This window comes from Symphalangus syndactylus, chromosome 21, assembly GCF_028878055.3.
Source record: "Symphalangus syndactylus isolate Jambi chromosome 21, NHGRI_mSymSyn1-v2.1_pri, whole genome shotgun sequence".
Classification (NCBI taxonomy): Eukaryota; Metazoa; Chordata; class Mammalia; order Primates; family Hylobatidae; genus Symphalangus; species Symphalangus syndactylus.
This window is the reverse complement of record NC_072443.2, coordinates 80,387,577-80,407,279: the sequence shown is the minus strand read 5'-3', so window position 1 is coordinate 80,407,279 and position 19,703 is coordinate 80,387,577. Positions and strand designations below refer to the sequence as shown.

At 38.8% G+C, this 19,703-nt stretch overlaps 1 protein-coding gene across 4 annotated transcripts; it reads right to left on the bottom strand.

The window, feature by feature from the left end:
* Window positions 1-3,166: 3,166 nt before the first annotated feature.
* PSMD6 (proteasome 26S subunit, non-ATPase 6) lies at window positions 3,167-15,020 on the bottom strand. Of its 4 annotated transcripts, XM_055259976.2 has the most exons (9): window positions 14,290-14,514; window positions 13,658-13,816; window positions 13,332-13,537; window positions 10,291-10,436; window positions 9,813-10,032; window positions 9,595-9,703; window positions 6,059-6,227; window positions 3,532-3,609; window positions 3,167-3,376 (listed from the first exon to the last, which is right to left on the bottom strand). In XM_055259976.2, exons 1-9 carry the CDS (start codon window positions 14,432-14,434, stop codon window positions 3,280-3,282), a joined length of 1,329 nt encoding a protein of 442 aa, XP_055115951.1. In that variant the 5' UTR covers window positions 14,435-14,514; the 3' UTR covers window positions 3,167-3,279. The 4 variants fall into 4 exon arrangements, with proteins under 4 accessions (XP_055115951.1, XP_055115953.2, XP_055115952.1 ...); XM_055259978.2 differs by lacking the exons at window positions 13,658-13,816; window positions 14,290-14,514 and adding an exon at window positions 14,819-15,020; XM_055259977.2 differs by lacking the exon at window positions 13,658-13,816 and having other exon boundaries at window positions 14,290-14,557.
* Between the last annotated feature and the right edge of the window lie 4,683 nt (window positions 15,021-19,703).

Below are 19,703 nucleotides of genomic sequence, written 5' to 3'. Positions count from 1 at the left end.
TCATGGGGGCAGATATTTCAACTGTCAGCTGTTCATCTTCTTAACAACATTAGGTTAACAGCAGCACCAAGGACTAATTCAGAATATGAAATTACAGAAATGATTTGCTAATGATTAGTAGCCTTTTATCAGTTAATGTTTGGTCAGGTAATAAAAGACCAAATGTGTTCAGTCACAAAATCCTAAGTGTATTGAGTATTGCATGCTTAGTGATCAAGTTGTAGGCATCCTTCTAGCCATCTGGGGCAGGTAAAAGTTGGGTGCTTAACAAAAGTGGTTTTTAGACTGTTTCTGTCCTAAGAGACACTGTTACTTAATAACTTAAAAATTGACCTAAAGCTGTTATTTCTAATACAGGAAATAGATTACCATAATTTGACATAGCTTTAAAATATTTATCTCTTACTGGATAGATTTGCTATAAAATCAGATTTTACTGAGGTAAGAGAAACTGGCATTTTTGCTTTAAAAATAATCACAAAAGATAGTTTATTCTGGTGATATCATTTCACACTAGGATAGTTAATTTTGACTGAAACCAGGGTTAAAAATAAGATTGTTTCCAACTTCAAAAGAAAACATTTACCAACATGAAAAAGGAACTATGTATAACTGTTTTAGCATCATTTCATAACCTTATTTTCATATTGTGAAGTACCCTTCTTGAATAAAAGCAGAAAACAAGCTGTATCAGTTAAAGCTACTAGAGACAGGATGAAGGTTAAGAATTCTTTGGGGCCGGGCGCGGTGGCTCACGCTTGTAATCCCAGCACTTTGGGAGGCCGAGGCGGGCGGATGGCAAGGTCAGGAGATCGAGACCACGGTGAAACCCCGTCTCTACTAAAAATACAAAAAATTAGCCGGGCGTGGTGGCGGGCGCCTGTAGTCCCAGCTACTCGGAGAGGCTGAGACAGGAGAATGGCGTGAACCCGGGAGACGGAGCTTGCAGTGAGCCGAGATCGCGCCACTGCACTCCAGCCTGGGTGAAAGAGCGAGACTCCGTCTCAAAAAAAAAAAAAAAAAAAAAAAAAAATTCTTTGGATAGTTTCTCCTAGCTCAAGCTTGTCCAACCCAGAGCCCACAACAGCTTTGAATGTGGCCCAACACACATTTGTAAATTTTCTTAAAACATTATGTGGTGTTTTGTTTTGAGCTCATCAACTATCCTTAGTGTATTTTGTGTCACCCAAGACAATTCTTCCAGTGTGGCCCAAGGAAACCCAAAGATTGGACACCCCTGTCTTAGTTGATTAACACAGGAGGCTGTTAATCATCAACCTCACGTACAATATTGGGGGTAATGCAGGGATAACAAACTCAAATGCCAGCAGGGGCCAGGCAGACAGGCAGTATATATGAACAGACTGGGTGGACTGGGGCACACTGGAAAACACGCTATGCTTGTTGCTCAGCTTATTGGAGCCTGAGTCCAGAGTTAGCCTCATCTATCCTTTTTCCAGAGAAGCTAGATATGTGGTTTTTAAACTGTCAACTTTTATGTGGTAACTATAAATTTTTTTCTTGGAAAAGTATTTAGGGTGTGTCAGTTGCAGCCTGTGGGTGACCAACTGCAACTTTGTAGCATTCAGAAGCCACCTTTGCATTCCTGACTAGCTTTGGTTTTCTGTAGAAAACCAAAAAGCTGAGGTGTTTTCCTTCAAGAAATATGTTTTCTAGATAAGCATTTTTAGAAATTCATAGGTGGATATTCTCAAATACTTTAGGCATATTCCGCATTTTAAAAGCCTCCCCTCCACCATATAGTGCCTACAGGAAACTCCTTTCAAAACAGAGCTCTGGCCACATTGCTTTCCTTGGCATATAACCAATGGCTCTTCTTCCAGCGATGAGAGCTGCTGTCTCTATATTTTGCCATTAATTACCTTCTAATATTTTGCCATTAATTACCTTGTGATAGGGCTTTGATTTCCCAACCTATTATTCATAGTCTAGTCTACTGAAGAGTTTTTATCATGAAGAAATGTTGAATTGTATCAAATTATTTTCAATCAAATGAGATCATGTGTTTTTTTCTACTAATATGTTAACAGGGATCATTCCCATCAGTAAATGTTCTTTAAAACAAAAAAACTCAAAACTCTTTCCTTCCCCTGCCTTTTACAGTAAAATGCCATTTCCCATTCTCTTCTGAACTCACCTCTACCAAAACTGCTCATTAAGGTCACTAGCTGTCTTTCACTTAAGCCAAAAAGCCTAGGTTCTCCTCTGACAAATTTTCTCCCCCTCATCCTCCTCACCCCATTCTAAATCTTTTAGCAAATCCAGCTGCCTGTACAATCCATGCCACCAAATGCCATAAGTGAGACTTAAAAGGTAAGCCAAATCCGCACTTAAAATTGCCAGTGACTTTCCCTGTCTTTCTTCCCTCCATATGTTCACGGGCTCTCCCTCCTTTTCACTTAAATGTCACCTTACCATAGAAGCCTTCCACAGCACCCCAGAAGAGAGCCTATACCCTGTATCTCTATCTATCTATCTGGTTTTATACTTCTTATAGCACTTATTCTGACACACTGAATAAAACTGATAAAACTAATAAAGTTAGTTATAAACTGTTTCAAACAAACAGGGGAACAACTTTGTCTTCCTCGCTGCTATTATTAATTACTATGGTCCTACTTTTGGAAAAAAGATTCAGTTTGCCAATACTTACTTATGTATAAGGTTTTAGAAAACTGAGATAAGCCTTGGTAGATTCTGTAATCCAGGTTATGTCAGCTTCCTAAAAAAGGGTAACTTACTGCCGGAAAGCTTATTTTCTTTATCTTCTATCTTTTGTCTACTAAGTGGGAGACACTGTTTAATTGTAGGCCACTATATAGTATGTACTCTTATTCCTAAAATCGGGAAGCTTAAAGGTAAGAGATTTAAAGGTAAGCGATAATGGGCTGTGTCACCATCCATATTTTACTGATGAGGCAGTCAGGATCTGAACCTAGCTGAACCCGGTTAAAGGTAAGCGATAATGGGCTGTGTCATCATCCATATTTTACTGATGAGGCAGTCAGGATCTGAACCTAGCTGAACCCAGCTGCAACGTTATGCTATAAACCAGATTTTCATTAATGAATAATTCAAGTGACATTATTTTAATGTAAGTGGACCCCATTCTAGAAGGCCTATGTGTTTAAGAAAAAAATAAATGGAAAGAAACAACAATGCAGTATTTATTTTATACAGTTGACCTGGGCACATTGTGAAGTAAGCTATAAAAATTCCAAATAATTATCTCTAAAGCAAATCTTTTGTTACATGGCTTTACATATTAATTACTCTGGAAAGTTTTTGAACTCTGTTTAGTAGCAGATCTCCTTTCTTGATAGTTTCTTGGTACTGCCAGTTCTTGCTATCAGGTCTATAAATAAATTCAAGAAAAAAATGAATTATTTACCAGTCACGTTATTCCATGACAATAGTTGACCTACTTTTAAAATTTAAGGCACTTACTTAAGATTTAGGAATGCCCCTTATTCCGAGCAGTGTAACAAATGATACACAAAATGAGAGTACCTGTTGGTTTCTACTATTTCATTCACTTTGTCTATTTTGCAGTGTAGTCTCCCAGCAGCAATAAACCTGGACAGTTCCCTAATTTAGAGAAAAAAAAAAAAATAACAGAATTAGCTTTATAGAAAATTCTTAGAAAAATGCAAACTGCATTAAAATAGTCTTAAATTTGTAACATTTAGCTTCCCTTCAAGCTTGTTATTGCAATATACAGTAGTTGAGGTAGTCCCTGGTGTATTGCAGGCTTTAGGTCATCATCTACTAGAATAAGCATGATCCTAGAAGTTCATATTCAGAGAGAAAGTCATATTCAGAGAGAAAGTAGATCAAACAATGAAACCATATGTACTCAGAGAAAAACTGTAGGTTAGGAAAAATTAGGGACCAAAACTGATAAAACAGTAAACTATTTCAAACAAAAGACCTAAAACAAAACTATGGAACACAGCCCATGGGTAAACACGTCAACAGCAATCTTTCCCTCTCTAACATATCTTAGTCTAAACAAGTGGAAGGGGAGAAATGATGTAGAATTATTGCTTTGCCCATTTTAAAAAAGGGGATTTCATCTAAAATTTAACTTTTTAAGGGAGAAAAAAAGAACAAAGAATCCATGACAACCCAGATTTAAAATTCTTAGGTATTTAGGTAACAACAAACAACTAGAGCTCAGTGGTACAAACTTTGCCTCTCAAGCTGGTCTTAGAACATGAAGGAAAAAAAAAAACTGAACAATTCAAATACTACCTGAATTCAACTACTACCTGAAAGGTACCAGTTGCCTTGCATTCACTTGTCATCAAGATGACTTAAGGAATACTGCGGTGTGTGCCCCTAATGAAGGCTTTATCTCCATATTACAGTTAAAATACTGAAGAGACGTAACCTGACCAAGGCCACAGAGCTGGAAAAAGAAGCAAAGCCAAGCCCTTTTTCTCAGGCACTGCTCACAACAAGCCACTCCTTCCACTGACTCATGAAAAACACACTCATACTGCCCAGCCAGCACCCTAATGAACAACCCTCTTAGAGAGGTCACCAGACTTCAATTGCACAGACTAGAATTCAGAAATGGAACAAAACCTTGGGATACCAGCCTTCCATTTTGGTAAGGATCATTTAAAAAATGTGTTGGTGTCTGAAACCTACTTTGAAGTGTTTAAAAAACATAAAATGTATAGATTATAACAAGCAAATATGTAAAAATGTACTGTACAATTCTTTACAATTTTATGGATGTTTGAAATTTCAAAAATACTAAAAAGAGAATGGTCTTATTTAAAAGAAATGCATCTTCATTTAAAGATTCCACTGCGGACCATTGAAAACACCATCAACATTTAAAAACACCTACATGTGGGAGCCACTGATCTAGATACCATCCGGACATCCCATATTGTGTATGTCTGTCTCCTCCCCAACTCTACTCTCACTACCCTCGTCCACGCCACGTTAACATCTTCTCCAAAAGCTACTAAACGGCACAACTGGTCTCCCTGCCACCTTACTCTATATAAGACACGGCATAGGACCATGTAACTTGGGCTCAAAATCTTCCAACAGCTCCCTATCAAACTTAAAACTCAAGCTCCATTCCATGACCTACAAAGCCCTACACAAATCATCACCTGCCTAACTCTCCATGTATTATCCTCACAATCTCCTACCGCTCCCCCAACTATGCTGGAGCCACACTGACATTTTCTGTTCCTACAACAAACATCCAAGCTTATTCCTGGCTCAAAGCCTTAGCCTTTTCTATTCCCTTTTCTGCATGCAGAAGGACTCCATATGGCTGACTCCTCTCAATTCAAATCTCAGAGCAAACCTCACCTCCTCAAGCATGCCATATGTAAGGATAGCATTTTCTCATCTCCATAAGTTCATTTCACCTTTTATATTTATTTTATATATAAAATATATATAAAATATATTTTATATATAAAATATATATATTTTATATAATTTATTTTATATTTATTTGCTTCCTTGCCATCTCTTCCCTACTACTACAATGAAAGTCTGTGAAGAGGGAGCTGTAAAACAGTACCAAACATACAGTAATGAATGGCTCATTAAGTATTTGTTCAATCACTGATGCAAGTACTAAAAGTCCCACATTTAACAACCAATTTGACCAGAATTGCAGCAGCAACCTAAAAACTGGAAGGAATTATCAGAGGGAATATGACCAACTGTAAAATATCAGATCTAAGAGTCATTACTGTAGCTGCAGTGTGGTCTATAAAGAAGTAACAGAAGACAACTTTTGGTAACAACTGGTCTGATGACCTTTAACAAATCACTTAGCCTCACTACAACTCATTTTCCCATCTGTTAATGCAAGGGGCAGACATGAGGAAGTCAGAGGCAACAGGATATGAATGTTCTGATAATATTGAGAAAACAACCTCACCCCTCCCCGTTAAGATTGAGGGAACCAATGTAAACAAGTAAAAAGCTGTACAAGTTCACATATTTTAAAAGGCAACTTTAAAACTTCAATTAATATGGTATTATTCAAACTTACTGATCAATGAATTCCACACCAACACCAAACGCTTCTGCCATATAGCCAAGGGTTAATGACCTATATGATTCCAGCAGCTGACTGTATGCATGAATTCTCATTTCTCTTACATAGTATCGATAATGAGGGGCAAAAAGCCAGTCCTTTTTCATTTCCTGTTCCACAACCGCTGCAATGAATAAAATGACAAATTATAACAGACTCTCCTTTTCAGATAAAAAGATTAAAAACTAAAGCAACACTAGTTGAGTCCAACAGATAGATAAACAAGTATCAAATTTCTCACTGCCTTTCCACGTCATGTCATCAACAAACGGCAGCAACAGCAGTGCTAAAGGAGGGGCCAGGTATGCAAACATCGTCTTTAAGTAACAGGTGGCTATTTGACATCACTCTCAGAAAGAGCTCAGCTTCTAAAGGAACTTGTTCACAGATGACAAAGTTCACATACTAATATTTTAACCACGGAGAACTACTTATGCCTTAAGTAAAATAAAGTAAAATTCATTTTTTAAACAATTCTAACAGAGAAACAGCAGGTACAGTGAAAAACGATTTATACAGACCAGAAAAAAGGTATAAATCAGACATTTTCAAAAAGCAACAAAACTCAGAAGAAAGCAAAGACTGATGACTATTTCCTGTTTATTTGTTCATGTAAACAGACTGCGTAACAAAACACTATGAACAAGGTTTGAAGACAAATGATAAACTAGAAAATTTATTTATAACAATGAGTTAATGGCCTTAATCCAGAAGAGATCTTTGGAAGTCAGACGGTAAAATGTACGTAGAGTATTAATGAGCAATCCACACAAATATAAATTATTTTACTGAATAACTCCTGTATATCACTACTCTAGATAGTTATATGGCAGTGAACCAAAAGACAAGACCCTTGCTGCCACAAAAACTAAATTTTCAAAGGGCAGAGACAGATGAACAAATACACAAGATAAATCCTGTGAAGAAAATAAAAGTAACATGATAGAGTGATTAGGAAGCCCTCCACTGGATTGGAGTGGACAGGGAATACCTCTCTGAGGGGCTGGCTAAGCACAGGGCAATGTAAATGATACAGAAGTCTGAAGGCAGGAAAAGCATGGTGAAGCCCAGGAACAGAAAGGATGCCAGACTCAGAATGCAAGCAGGAAGACAGCAACAGGTATATCGAAGGCGAGCAAGAAAAGAGACTCTAGAGTATACTTATGTTTGTGATAAATAAATAAATGAATGAAAGGTCTAGAAGGATATAAAACAAAATATTAAAATCATTGTCTCAGGAGAAATTTTGTATGTGAGTCAATGTGTGTATGGATTTGGGGGTGAGGTGAGATACAAAACCTTTTACTTTCTCAGTTTATCTTTGATTTCTAAATATAGTCAGGTATTATCCAGAAAAGGATACTACTTCCTTTTCCAACTGAATTAGTTTAGAGCACATTAGTACCAAGTGCTGTCCTGCTGTCGGGGTCATTATGAAGATTAAAAAAAAAAGCCTAAGGTCTGCTCCCAGAAATTCTAATTAGCAAAGGAGGCAAACTAGGAAATTATCACAAAACAGTGTGCTAAGTTTTCGCAAGTGGGGCACACGGCCAGTAAGTATATGAAAAGATGCTCAACGAAACTAGTCATGAGAGAGAAACAAATCAAAATTACAATGAGATATCATTTCACACTCACAAAGATACCTATAATCAAAAAGACAGAAAATAATAAGTACTGGATGTGGGAACACTGGAACCCTCACACACTGCTGATGGGAATGTCAAATGGTGCGGGCACCTGCTTTGGAAAACTGGTAGTTCCTCAAAAAGTTTATCAGAGGGTTACCATTAAGATGCAGCCATTCCACTCCATATGTCCACAGAAAAAGCTGTACACAAATCTTCATTATAGCATTACTGATAGTAGCCAAAAAGTGCAATCAGCCCAAAAATCTATGAACTAATGAAGGATAAATAAAATGTAGTATATACATACAACAGACTACCATTTGGCTATAAAACAAAAGGAAGTACTGATACATGCTACAACATGGATGAATGTGGGAACATTATAAAGTGAAAGAAGCCAGGCACAAAAAGCCATGTATTTTATGACTGCACTTAGATGATATGTCCAGAATAGGCAAATTCGTATAGACATAAAGTAGATCAGTGGTTGCCAGGGGCTGGGGGAAAGGAGTAATAGGGAGTGACTGCTAATGGGTATTGGTTTCCTTTTGGGGTGATCAAGATGTTCTGGAATTATTAATATTTGCAAAACCTTGCCAATATACGAAAAAGCACTGAATTGTACACTTTAGGTAATTTTATGGTACATGATTTATTCCTCAGTTTTTTTAAAGGAGGGGGCATACAATAAGAACCCAGGAATGCAGAGAAGTAAGAGATTTCTTCTGACTGAAGGAAGCAGGGAAGGGGTCCATATTTGAGTTGAGTGATGACCAGGAGACCTCAAGCATAAAAAAGGGAAAAGAGCAATTCTACAATGTAACCTTATGTGCAAAAGCAACATGACTTTGTGTGTATGTATGAGAAGATAAGGCCAAGTGAGTAACTCATCATGCTGGGGAAACCTGTTCTACATTACCTGAGGTAAGTACTATGAATTCTCATAAAGCAGCCCAATTTGTATGCATGGAGAAAGCATCCAAAAACACTGGGCCACAACCCACTGCAAAAACATTAACAATCGTCATTTGGAACCGTCTATTCCCACTTTTCCCCAATGCTATCTATTTAACCAAACACCTTCTGAAATTTGCAGCATAAACAAGAAAACATATCAATGTGAAATTTTAAGTTTTGGGAAAGACCCCTGGGTCAACCTGATGCAAGCTAATTCTTCTATCATCTTAATAGTTTGTGGTCATTATTAGGAAACCAAATAGCCAGGAAAGAATGGGGACAAGAGGGAAAAGCAAGCAAATGTGTGTAGGCAGGATCACTACAAACTAGCTTTGAAAGAATACAATTATGTTCAACAGATTATTTTCTTAACCCATAGCCCTTGAAAATGATTTGCAAATCAGCACAGAGATTTAGCTATTTAGCTACTGATACAGAATAAGCCATTGCTGAATTCAAGGTTCAATTAATCTCTACCCCAAATCACATTCAGAATTCCCTCACTTCTGGCCCCATGAAGCTCAATACTTATAACCATTTGCTCACTTTTGCCTTACACCCCACTAAGACTCTTAACCAGGGGTCTGGCAAATATCCTCAGCAAAGGACTAGAGAGTAAGTATTTTTAGGCTTTGCAAGCTACATAGCTCTCTGTCACATCCTCCTTTTTTAAACAACACTTTAAAAATGTAAAAATCATTCTTACCTCCTGGGCCATACAGCAGGCCACAATCTGATGACCCTTCTAAACAAAACTGGGCACATTAGGAATACTGATCAAAGATATGCAGCTACCTACACACTACATTTCTCAGACAGGTGAAAAATCGTCTTAGGTTATTTGCACACAGGAGCAGGAGTAAGATGAAGACAGATAATCAAAAACACCAACTCTATCCTTACCTAATGATTGGAAGAAAACAGAGTAACGGCATTCATAGAGTGAAAACAGATACTGCCGAACTGCTGGAAGACTGTGCAACACTTCAAGAATCTCTGCTCCTTTAATGACCTAGGTATTTTAAAAAACATATACAAAAACAAAATGTACATTTTAATGATTTGTGTATTTAAACAAAAAAACAAGTCTTTAAATTTGAGTATTAAAGTTTGGTCATTACCTTTTCCCTGAGATCTGGTCTTTCTAAGGCAATCATACTGACATAGACAGTATAAGTCACAAATGTTTTATAATCCATGAGTTCATAGGATGTAAATGTTGAAACAGTGTCAAGGAAGAGTTCGGCTGCCTGTTTGAAATCACGAATAGCCACACAATAAAGACCCTGATACACTTTTAGGCGGTTTCTCCTGTCCCAGTCTCCTCCTTCTTCTATTAAGCTGTGAAATAAAGACAGTAAGATCATAGTCTGGAAACAGACAAGGCCACGTTTTAAAAAATTTTCTGTTATTTGAAATGAGAAAACAACTTGTAACAACTTGAACGAAAAGGAAATATTTAAAATATTTTACTAAATAAGTACATCAATTATTTGACCAAACTTACTAGCTGTAAACAAAACAGGCAGTTTCTTATATCAACTTCTCATTTATAGCATCATAATTTAGAGAGAATATAATCCCACTGTTAGAAAGTACCTTTTGGCCTTTTCTGTGTTTCGTGTGATGAGATCATTATCCATGTAAAATAAGCCAATCCTAAGCAGATAGAATACAATATCCAATCGGTGACCCAGGGCCACAGTTTTGTCATATGTCTTGCGAAAAGCTGTCAGAGCTCCCTCCTGTCAAGAAAGCCAAGGCAATAGGTGAGAAAAGGCTACAAGTTTCCAAAAAAAGCTATGAGCTGTCTGGGATTTTCTTCAAAGGTTGAGGGAAGAGGTAGGAGTAGAGGTACAAGATGGCCATTAACTGTTAATTGTTGAAGCTGGGTGGTAAGTACATAAGGGTTTATTATTCTACTTTCTCTACCTGTATAAAGTATAAAAAATACATAAGAAATGCTCAAGCATATACTTAGATTCTGGAAAACAATTTAAGAAAAACATTCACAATTGTTAAGTATTTGTCTTTGTTCTGTATATTCAATGTTTTCTCTCTTTAATAATCACAATACACTATTTCAAAATAACTTGTATCATCTGAAGGGTTTTGGAAATTGTATCTTAGTCGCTATTAGAATACGACTAAATTTGTAAATATGTAATTTTCTCTCAAAGCATTGTGGGATGTTTCCTTTGCTTTGAATATGAATAAAATAATTTATTCATACTTGGCAGTTTTCAGTATGTGTCTGCCTGGTTTGTCTCATGTAATTATTAGTTATATTTCACAAATTTATAAGGGACTGGGAATACAGCAATGGATACACCTAGCACTCAGATCTTGGTTTTTAAATACTATCCCCCACTAAAAGGAACCAGGGATCCTAGGAAAAATAGATAATTCTAGGTTTATTAGAGTGAAAATAACAGGTGAACCTGTGACATTTTGTTTTATCAGAAAATAAGACTAATGAGATATGTCAAAAGGACAAAGACAGTGTCTTGAAGGAGCCTCTGCTAACAAATTTGCAACAAACTTAGCACCATAAAGAATAAAGACTCTCATCAGTGGTAAACAGTGAATAATAAAAGCCCACTGAGTCCATTAAGTATTTAGTAATACTAAATAAAATAAATAAAATATAAAAGGAGAGTAAATAGGAGGGGAAAAGTTGTTCATTTTGGAAGAATATTTAATAAATACAGAGGAAATATAAGAACATTTTACAACTTCCTGATACTGATTCAAGCATGTCCTTGTTGAAATTCTTCAAAACCTGAATCAAAAGTTTGAAGTTTCTCATTCATATGTAATATATTAGTCTTTAAAACCAAGCCACAAACATACAGCTTAAAAGTAAATGGAAACCACTAGCTAATTCTAAACTTTTCTGTATTTTCCAAATTTTTACAATGACCACGTCTTAAGTTTACAACTAGAAAAGAGAAAAAAACCTCGTTTTAGATACACATTACAAAACAACATTTAGGCACTTACTATGTGCTAGGTACCAGTCTAAGCTTTTTCCTATCCTTAATTCGCATTAAGTAAAAACTATCAGTACTCCTATTTTACACATGGGAAAACTGAGGGTTTCATAAATCATAATTACCGAGGTTGAAAATAGAACCCAGGCAATCTGATTCCAGAGCTCACACTATTTTTATTTTTTATATTGGCACCATGTCATTCTATACCTAAATACTTCCAGGCAGATAATTTAAAATTAAAAACATTCAAAGCCCATTTTCTTAACCACTATTACACAGTTACTCAATTAAATTTCAAAGATCCAGTAATGGTGAGTACCCCTCTGGTGCCCTGATGGTGGAGTAAGCTGGCTGTTACGCAGAACAACTGGCCACACATTTTAAAAAAAGAAAAAAAAAAGAAATTGTTCATTGTCCCAGCAATTTTGTTTCATATACTATACCCTAGAGAAACACTAGCATACATACACAGAGACATACATAAGCACGTTTTTACAGCAGCAGTTTGCTAAAGCAAAAACAGATGAAAATAACACATACGTCCAACAACAGCTGAACAGTCAAATAAACTATGCCAGAGCTAGCTCTGCAGTGGAACATTTGGCAGCAGTTAACCAGGATGAGCCAGATTTATGTATGTTGGCATGGAAAAGACCTCTTAAACATAATGCTGAATGAAAAGGGCAAACAGGACTACACTAATACACTATGATCCCATGTTCATAAAAAAAAAAAATGCTGTAGAATGAAAAATTTCTGCAAGTATTAATTTTTTTAAAAATTGGTTCTTTTATTGAGCATTTATATTCTTTTATATATAAAGTTTTATATAAAAAAGATTTTATGACCGGGTGCAGTGGCTCACGCCCATAATCCCAGCACTTTCGGAGGCCGAGCCAGGTGCATCACCTGAGGTCAAGAGTTCGAGACTAGCCTAGCCAACATGTTGAAACCCGGTCTCTACTAATACAAAAAAATTAGCTGGGTGTGGTGGCACACGCCTGTAATCTCAGTTACTCGGGAGGCTGAGGGAAGAGAATCGATTGAACCCAGGAGATGGAGGCTGCAGGGAGCCAAGATCACTCCATTGCACTCCAGCCTGGGTGGCAAGAGCAAAACTCTGTCTCAAAAAAAAAAAAAAAAAAAAAAAAAATTACCAAAAAGTTTATATAAATGCACAATAAAAGGACTGAAAAGCCTATCCCTGGGCAGGTACAAAGTAAAGACAGATCAACAGAACTTCAGCATTTACTATACTGTTTCTTAGTTTCTGCTAAGTATTACTCGTGTAAGGTACTAAAGACACCAGAACCAGTGCTTCCCAACCAAGTGAGAAAACTGCTGAAAATGATCCCAATTTTGTAAAAGCAGTAAATAAAACTCTCTAGATACACACTTACGTTTTTATTGGCATGGGGTGAAATGGGGAAGAATACAGCCCTAGCTGCTGTTTGGGGAAATGACAAGGCATTTCATGGAGACAACTTTTTCGTCTTTACATTGATTCACTAGTACAAGTAAGCATGATTACCTTTATACTTTTTCTAAAACGAAGTTAATTTTTTTAACGAGAAACGACTATCTGGAATAGTCTCCAATTTTAGCCTATACTAACTACAGAGAGGAAAAATCATCTCTACTCACTTTGTCACCTATCCGGCAGAGGTACTCGGCCTTTGCCATCATTGCATCGCGAATTTCGCTCTCTCCTAGATTCTTCTCTGCATCTTCCAGCTCCTCATCCAAACGCTTCAACTCGTCTTCATTTGCCTTCCTCATTTTATTGAGTAGGTCCACGTCTATCTGCCAGTCGAGGGATTTGCACAAGGCTTCATAGTAAGGAGCCATGTCTAACAGGCAAAAAAGAGGGATGTGTGAGTGGGGACACTTGTGCCCTCAAGCCAAAGTCTGCCCACGTATTTCAACCCCCGCCCCGCCACAAGTCATCCACCAGTCTCTTCCCCACTAACAGGAAGGCATGCGATGGGGCTTAATAATCGGCTTGGCAAAACATAAACGTATGCTGGTGGGAGGTTTGCGTGAGGGCCAATTCTGGCACTGCCAACCTCTACTAGGGCTAGAGGGAGGGCAATCCTCGGTTTGCTCTTGCCGGATTCTGTTCCAAAAGTCTTCGAACAGGGAAAGACGGTTTATACACACATACTCACATACATATGTTCAAACATTCACATTCACTATAGAAGGGCCAAAAAAACCGAACCCAAATTTCCCTTCCACGGGCAAGCTGAACTCTCCTACCGGAATACCCCGCGCCCGGGAGCAGTCCCCAGTGACAGTAAGTCACGGGGCCTTTACGCTGTGCCTAGCACAGGGGTAAATATTAATGCCTCACGATTCTCCTCCAAGCTGCCCTTACAGGGGAAGGCGGCACAGAGAGATGCAGACCCGTCTGAGATAAGTCGACGTCCCCCAGGGTATCCCCAAACCAAAGCAAAACCCTAAGGGCCGGAGAAGCCAGGCCTGGTCTTGGAGACCCCGTCAGAGGGATCTGGAGCTCCATCAAAAAAAAGGCCCCGCAGGCTCCGGAACGCGGGGACGGCCCAGGCCTAGGCCGCTGACTCGGCGCTCGTGCGAGCCTCACTGTTATCTCGGACGGCCGCCATCAGCTCGTCGCGCACGGCAGCGTCTCCACGGTGCTCGGGCAGGCTGAGCAGGAAGCGCAGCTGCGCGATGCGCAAGTCGGGGTTCTTGGGCAGACCCTCCTCCTCCAGGTTCTCCAGCGGCATCGCGGCGATGGGGACAGCGGCTGACAGGAGACAACTTGGTTCCGACCGGCTGCGGCAGCGGAAGCGGGAGGAGTCGGCGAATACGCCCGGCCGCCTCCGGCCCGGCTTCCGGTCCCGTCTCCGCCGGCAGCGTCCTCTGCTGGACACCTCCGGGAACGCCTCGCTCGGCCTGGGCGCCTGCGCGCCAGTGTAGTCACGGGGCTTTTCCACCCTCAAGGACCCTCGCGGAGTCCCAGAGTGGGTGCAGCCCAACTCAAAAGCACAATTTCTTGAATCTGTTTCTCACTCCCTTTTTAGCTATTTTACTTTCCGTTTGTAACTGATGGGAGCTTAAAATTTTTTGAAAACTGGAAGTGTAGTAATGGCATCAATAAAAACAATCACCATAGTTTGTCGAGTCGTTACTCTTCATTCATCTTATTAAAATCATCTTCATGCTGCGAGGTAGTACTATTAGCCTATTTAGTAGGTAAGACAACTGAGGCACAAAGAGGTTAGGGAAACTGACCAACCAAGGTCATGTAACAGCCATGCTGCAAGGCCTAAATGAAAAGCCCTATCTAGAACTCTAAAATCCACATTCTTTTTTTTTTTTTTTTTTTTTTTTTTTTTTTGTTTAAATCCACATTCTTTCTGCAGTTTTAAGAAGAAAAAAAGACTGCACCCAGGATTCTGCGTCATAGTACAATAGCATCGTCGTTTTGTTTACACATAAATTAAATCATTACATGCCTGCATTTTCAGCCTCCTTTTGTTCATATTGCTACAGATCTTCAGAGGTGGTAATGGTTACATTAAATTCCTTTTTTTTTTTTTTTTTGAAACGGAGTCTTGCTCTGTCACCCAGGCTGGAGTGCAGTGGCACAATGTTGGCTCACTGCAACCTCTGCCTCCCAGCTTCAATCGATTCTCCTGCCTCAGCCTCCCAAGTAGCTGGGATTACAGGCCTGCACCACCATGCCCGGCTAATTTTTGTATTTTTAGTAGAGACGGGGTTTCACCACGTTGGCCAGGCTGGTCTTGACCTTCTGACCTCAAGTGATTCCCCCAGCTCAGACTCCCAAAGTGCTGGGATTACAGGTGTGGGCCACCACGCCTGGCCTAAATTCCATCTAATGGATTTACCATAATTTACTTTCACTCTTCCCACTGTTGGAGGTGTCTTTAGGTTGACCAGTTTTTACTTACCTAATATAAAAACTTAGATGAAGACTTTGGATGTCTAGATCACTTCATGTTTTGCATCTTTTTCCTTAGCATAAATCCCCACGAAGGAATAATGGACAAAGGAAAGAAGGATTTTGTGACTTGGGGATATTTAATGTTAAATGGTTTTCCAAAAGAGCTGAACCAGTTTACACAGCTGCTGAAACAGGTGAGACTGCCACATCTCACAGGCAGTAGGCATCATCACATAATTTAAATATATTATTTGTTTCTATAAAAATGAAACAAGCATTTTGAAGACAACTCAAATGATAGAGAAAATATGAAGAGTAAAATAAATTACTATGAAATAGCTCTCCACCACTGCTAAACTTTTGGTGAAAAACTTTCTAAACATCTTTCATTCAGTCATTCAACAAACATGATTGCATGGTTACAAAGTACCAGGCACTGTCTTAGGCCTCAAGGACTCAGCAGTAAGAGCACAAAGCCCTGTCTTTGGAATTTACATTCTAGAGAAGCATAGCTTCTTTAAAACTCACCTGGGTATACTAACATGATCATTCTATACTCACACATTTCAAACTGTGTTTTGTTCATTCTACCATGTATTGTGGATATCTTGGATGACAATGGATTGACCATATAGGATTCCATTATATTTATTTTTGTTTGTTTTGTTATTTTTGAGACGGATCTCACTCTGTTACCCAGGCTGGAGTGCAGTGGGGTGATCTTGGCTCACTGCAACCTCCGCCTCCCAGGTTCAAGCGATTCTCCTGCCTTGGCCTCCTGAGTAGCTAGGATTACAGGCACGTGCCACCAAGCCTGGCTAATTTTTGTATTTTTAGTAGAGACGGGGTTTTACCATATTGGCCAGGCTGGTCTCCAATTCCTGACCTCAGGAGATCCGCCCACCTCAGCCTCCCAGAATGCTGGGATTACAGGTGTCAGCCACCACACCCAGCCCATTATTTTTCTATACCAACTTTTTCCTCATCAATCCTTAACTGTTAGTTGATTTGGGTTATTTTTGTTTTTTTCACTCATTAATATTACAGTGTCAGTTATCCGTGTACATATATATTTTCACACTTGGTTATTTCTCAATCTAAATCTCTAGATGTGCAATTGCTGAATAAGAGGGCATTGATATTTTATATTTTGATGTATTCTGTAAGCATATTATGAATTATTTTCCACAAATGATATATATATCAATTTACATTGCCTCTAATATTAAACAGAGAAACTTCAGGGGAGAAAAAGTAGTATCTTTTCCTCACCCATTGCGAGGTTCATAGCTGAGGCAACTATAATTAAAGATAGAATAGCAGGGCCAGGAGAGGTGGTTCACACCTGTAATCCCAGCATTTTGGAGGCTGAGGCAGGCAGATCATGAGGTCAGGAATTTGAGACCAGTCTGGCCAGCATGGTGAAACCTCATTAGCAGGGCATGGTGGCGCACACTTGTAGTCCCAGTTACTTGGGAGGCTGAGGCAGGAGAATTGCTTGAACGCAGCAGGCGGAGGTTGCAGTGAGCTGAGATAGTGCCACTGCACTCCAACCTGGGTGACAGAGTGACACTCTGTCTCAAAAAAAAAAAAAAGAACAGGAGAAAAGCACACAAATATATTTAATATAAATTTTAGGTGACATGAGAACATTTGGAAATGAAGACTCAAAGAAATGAAGAAATCTGTAGATTTGCAAGGTAAATTTGATGAAGAATGGACAGTTATGTAGAAGTGTGATTGGTCAAAGGGGGTGTGACATCACAGCAATAAACTGGGGGACTTAGCAAGCTCTGTGTGTTCAGATTATTCTCTGTGTGCCTGTATCTTCATATATAAGGGATTTCTTTTCTTTGAGCATAGGGATAATATCTTTGGAATGAAGGTCTTATGACCTACCTTATAGAAAGTTCAGGGAATTCTTTTATAACTGGCTTCAAGCGAGAAGGGCACAGAGAAGGTGAGAGTGACCTTCCTGCTTCTACCACTTCCTCAAAGCACAAGGTGTGATATTTTGAGATTATGTGTCCTGAACCCCATCAGACCTGTCTCCCAATGTACTTTCATCAGCCATTTTAAGTTTTGCTAACACTTGGTTTTCCTTTGCATTTCTTTTACGATTGGTGCGGTTAATTTTTTTTCACATTTTAATGACCAGATATATTTTCTGTTTTATGAAATTCTTGTTTGGCTTTGTCAATTCTCTATGGAATCTTTCCTCACTGACTAGTAAGCAATCTTCATATTTTAAGGAAATTAACTTTGTTAATTTCCAAGTATCACAGCTTCCTCCCTCATTTATTTTTCTAAATTTTTAGGGGTTTTTCTTCAACATAAAAGCTTACAATGTTTAAATAGTTAAATGTATCAGCCTGTTTATATTTGTGACAAGAATTGGATATACGATCCACAACCCATGTTGAAGTATAGGGGGAAACCTGTATAAACAGTTTAAATTGTATGTGACTGGTACATTCTGGTTTCCAGTTCGTCTTAGTATAGATGCATAATCAAATTAAGGTTGCAACTGCCAGAAAATCTCAGTTGCAGGGATTCTACGACTCTTCATTATTCCAGGTGCAAATGAGCTTCAAGGTGCACAATGCCCTGCTGTCAGCCTCTCCACTCAGCACAGAGGAGACCAATTTCCGGTCAGATCGGTCTTATTCTCTTTTTACTATCATAACCATTAATTGCTGAGGAATCAATCGAACCCTGAACTGTGGCTGTGATTTGACTGCCCAGCTGATCAAAGCAGCTCTTTGCCCCATATTGACAACTCATTATTGAAGAGTAAATTGCCCATTCCATCAATCCCTCTGTAGCCATTAACTCAATTTGACTGGATTAACTGGTTTTACAAAGACCATTCTTTAAGCTTGAAACCTGAGGTTTTTGTAATCTCAGGGAGGAAAAATAAATGTGTATCTTCTTGGTAGATATATATCCTGCCCCATGGAAATTAAAATCTTTGATGGAAACAGGCTATGGTGAGCTAAGGGCATACATACCTTTTCTTATTTGCTCTGGTTCTAGGGTTTATTTTAAAAGTCACTCTTTCTTCATTTTTTTATCTGTGTTACAAGCCCTTTGCTATTAGAACTTGGTTTTATTTCGAGATTGCACCAAGCAGGGCCCTCCTCCTTTTCAGCCTTTGTACTTTTCCTTTATGCGAGATTATATGGCTCTGAAAAGGCTGCTCAGATTTAGGGCACTGGAATCCTTCATTCTGAGCAGAGTGTCGTCAGCTCTCTGTACAGGCCCCACGGGCTGTTGATTGTGATTACTACCATGCCCACTGCATAAAACAATGTTCCTCTGAGTGTATAATTAACTTTATCTGCTTTGCTCACTTTTAATTACATGCACTTTCAGCTTTTTCATTGAATTTCAAATACTTTATGTGCGCGGCCCTGATTATAGCTTTCCTGCATATGTCCAAGATGGGTTTGTGCAGGCGGAGTTATCTCTGCTCCTGCCAGCATCCTTCCTGTTAGGCAGTTATTGATTACACCACATAGGATGGAAAGTTTACATAGAGTGTCTGCTTGGAACGCACAAACATTTCATGGTTATTGCAGCATCATGATCAATTGATGTAGCATGCTCATTTCTTCCTCACTAAATTACTCCTTTCCAAAAGAGTATTTTGAAAGCAAAAGAGTGCTTAGGAAATACTGTTGTTTCTGGAGCAGGTTGGGCAATTGCTGAGAGCAATATCAGTTTTCCATTTCCATGATGAGAAGACACTTGCACAAGGCAGGGAGAGTGAAATATGTCCCCCAGGATGACACACTTCATGCAACCCCACTGTTAGCATAGACCTCTGACTGTGTGCTGGGGGTACCAGACAGAGCAGTGGTCACAAAATTTATGGGGTTCACATTCTGGTGGGGAAAGTGTAGAAAGAGACAGAGAAGCAACACACCATTAAATAAATTACTCAATTAGTGGCAAAATTAGTGAAGTCATGTATGCATGAATGGAATAGAAAAGGTTTTTTTTTTGATGAAGTGCTATTTGAGGTTAGATTAAAATGACGGGCTTGGGTCAGAGTCATCTTTAAAGACAGTTACTTTGTGCCAATT

Coding starts and splice junctions, on each gene's coding strand:
- PSMD6 (XM_055259976.2), bottom strand. CDS start 14,434: ATGCCGCTGGAGAACCTGGAGGAGGAGGGTCTGCCCAAGAACCCCGAC. Junction 10,437..13,331: donor TCTGCCGGATAGGTGACAAA/GTGAGTAGAGAT, acceptor CTTTCTTGACAG/GAGGGAGCTCTGACAGCTTT. Junction 3,610..6,058: donor GGTGTGGAATTCATTGATCA/GTAAGTTTGAAT, acceptor TCTCTAAATTAG/GGAACTGTCCAGGTTTATTG.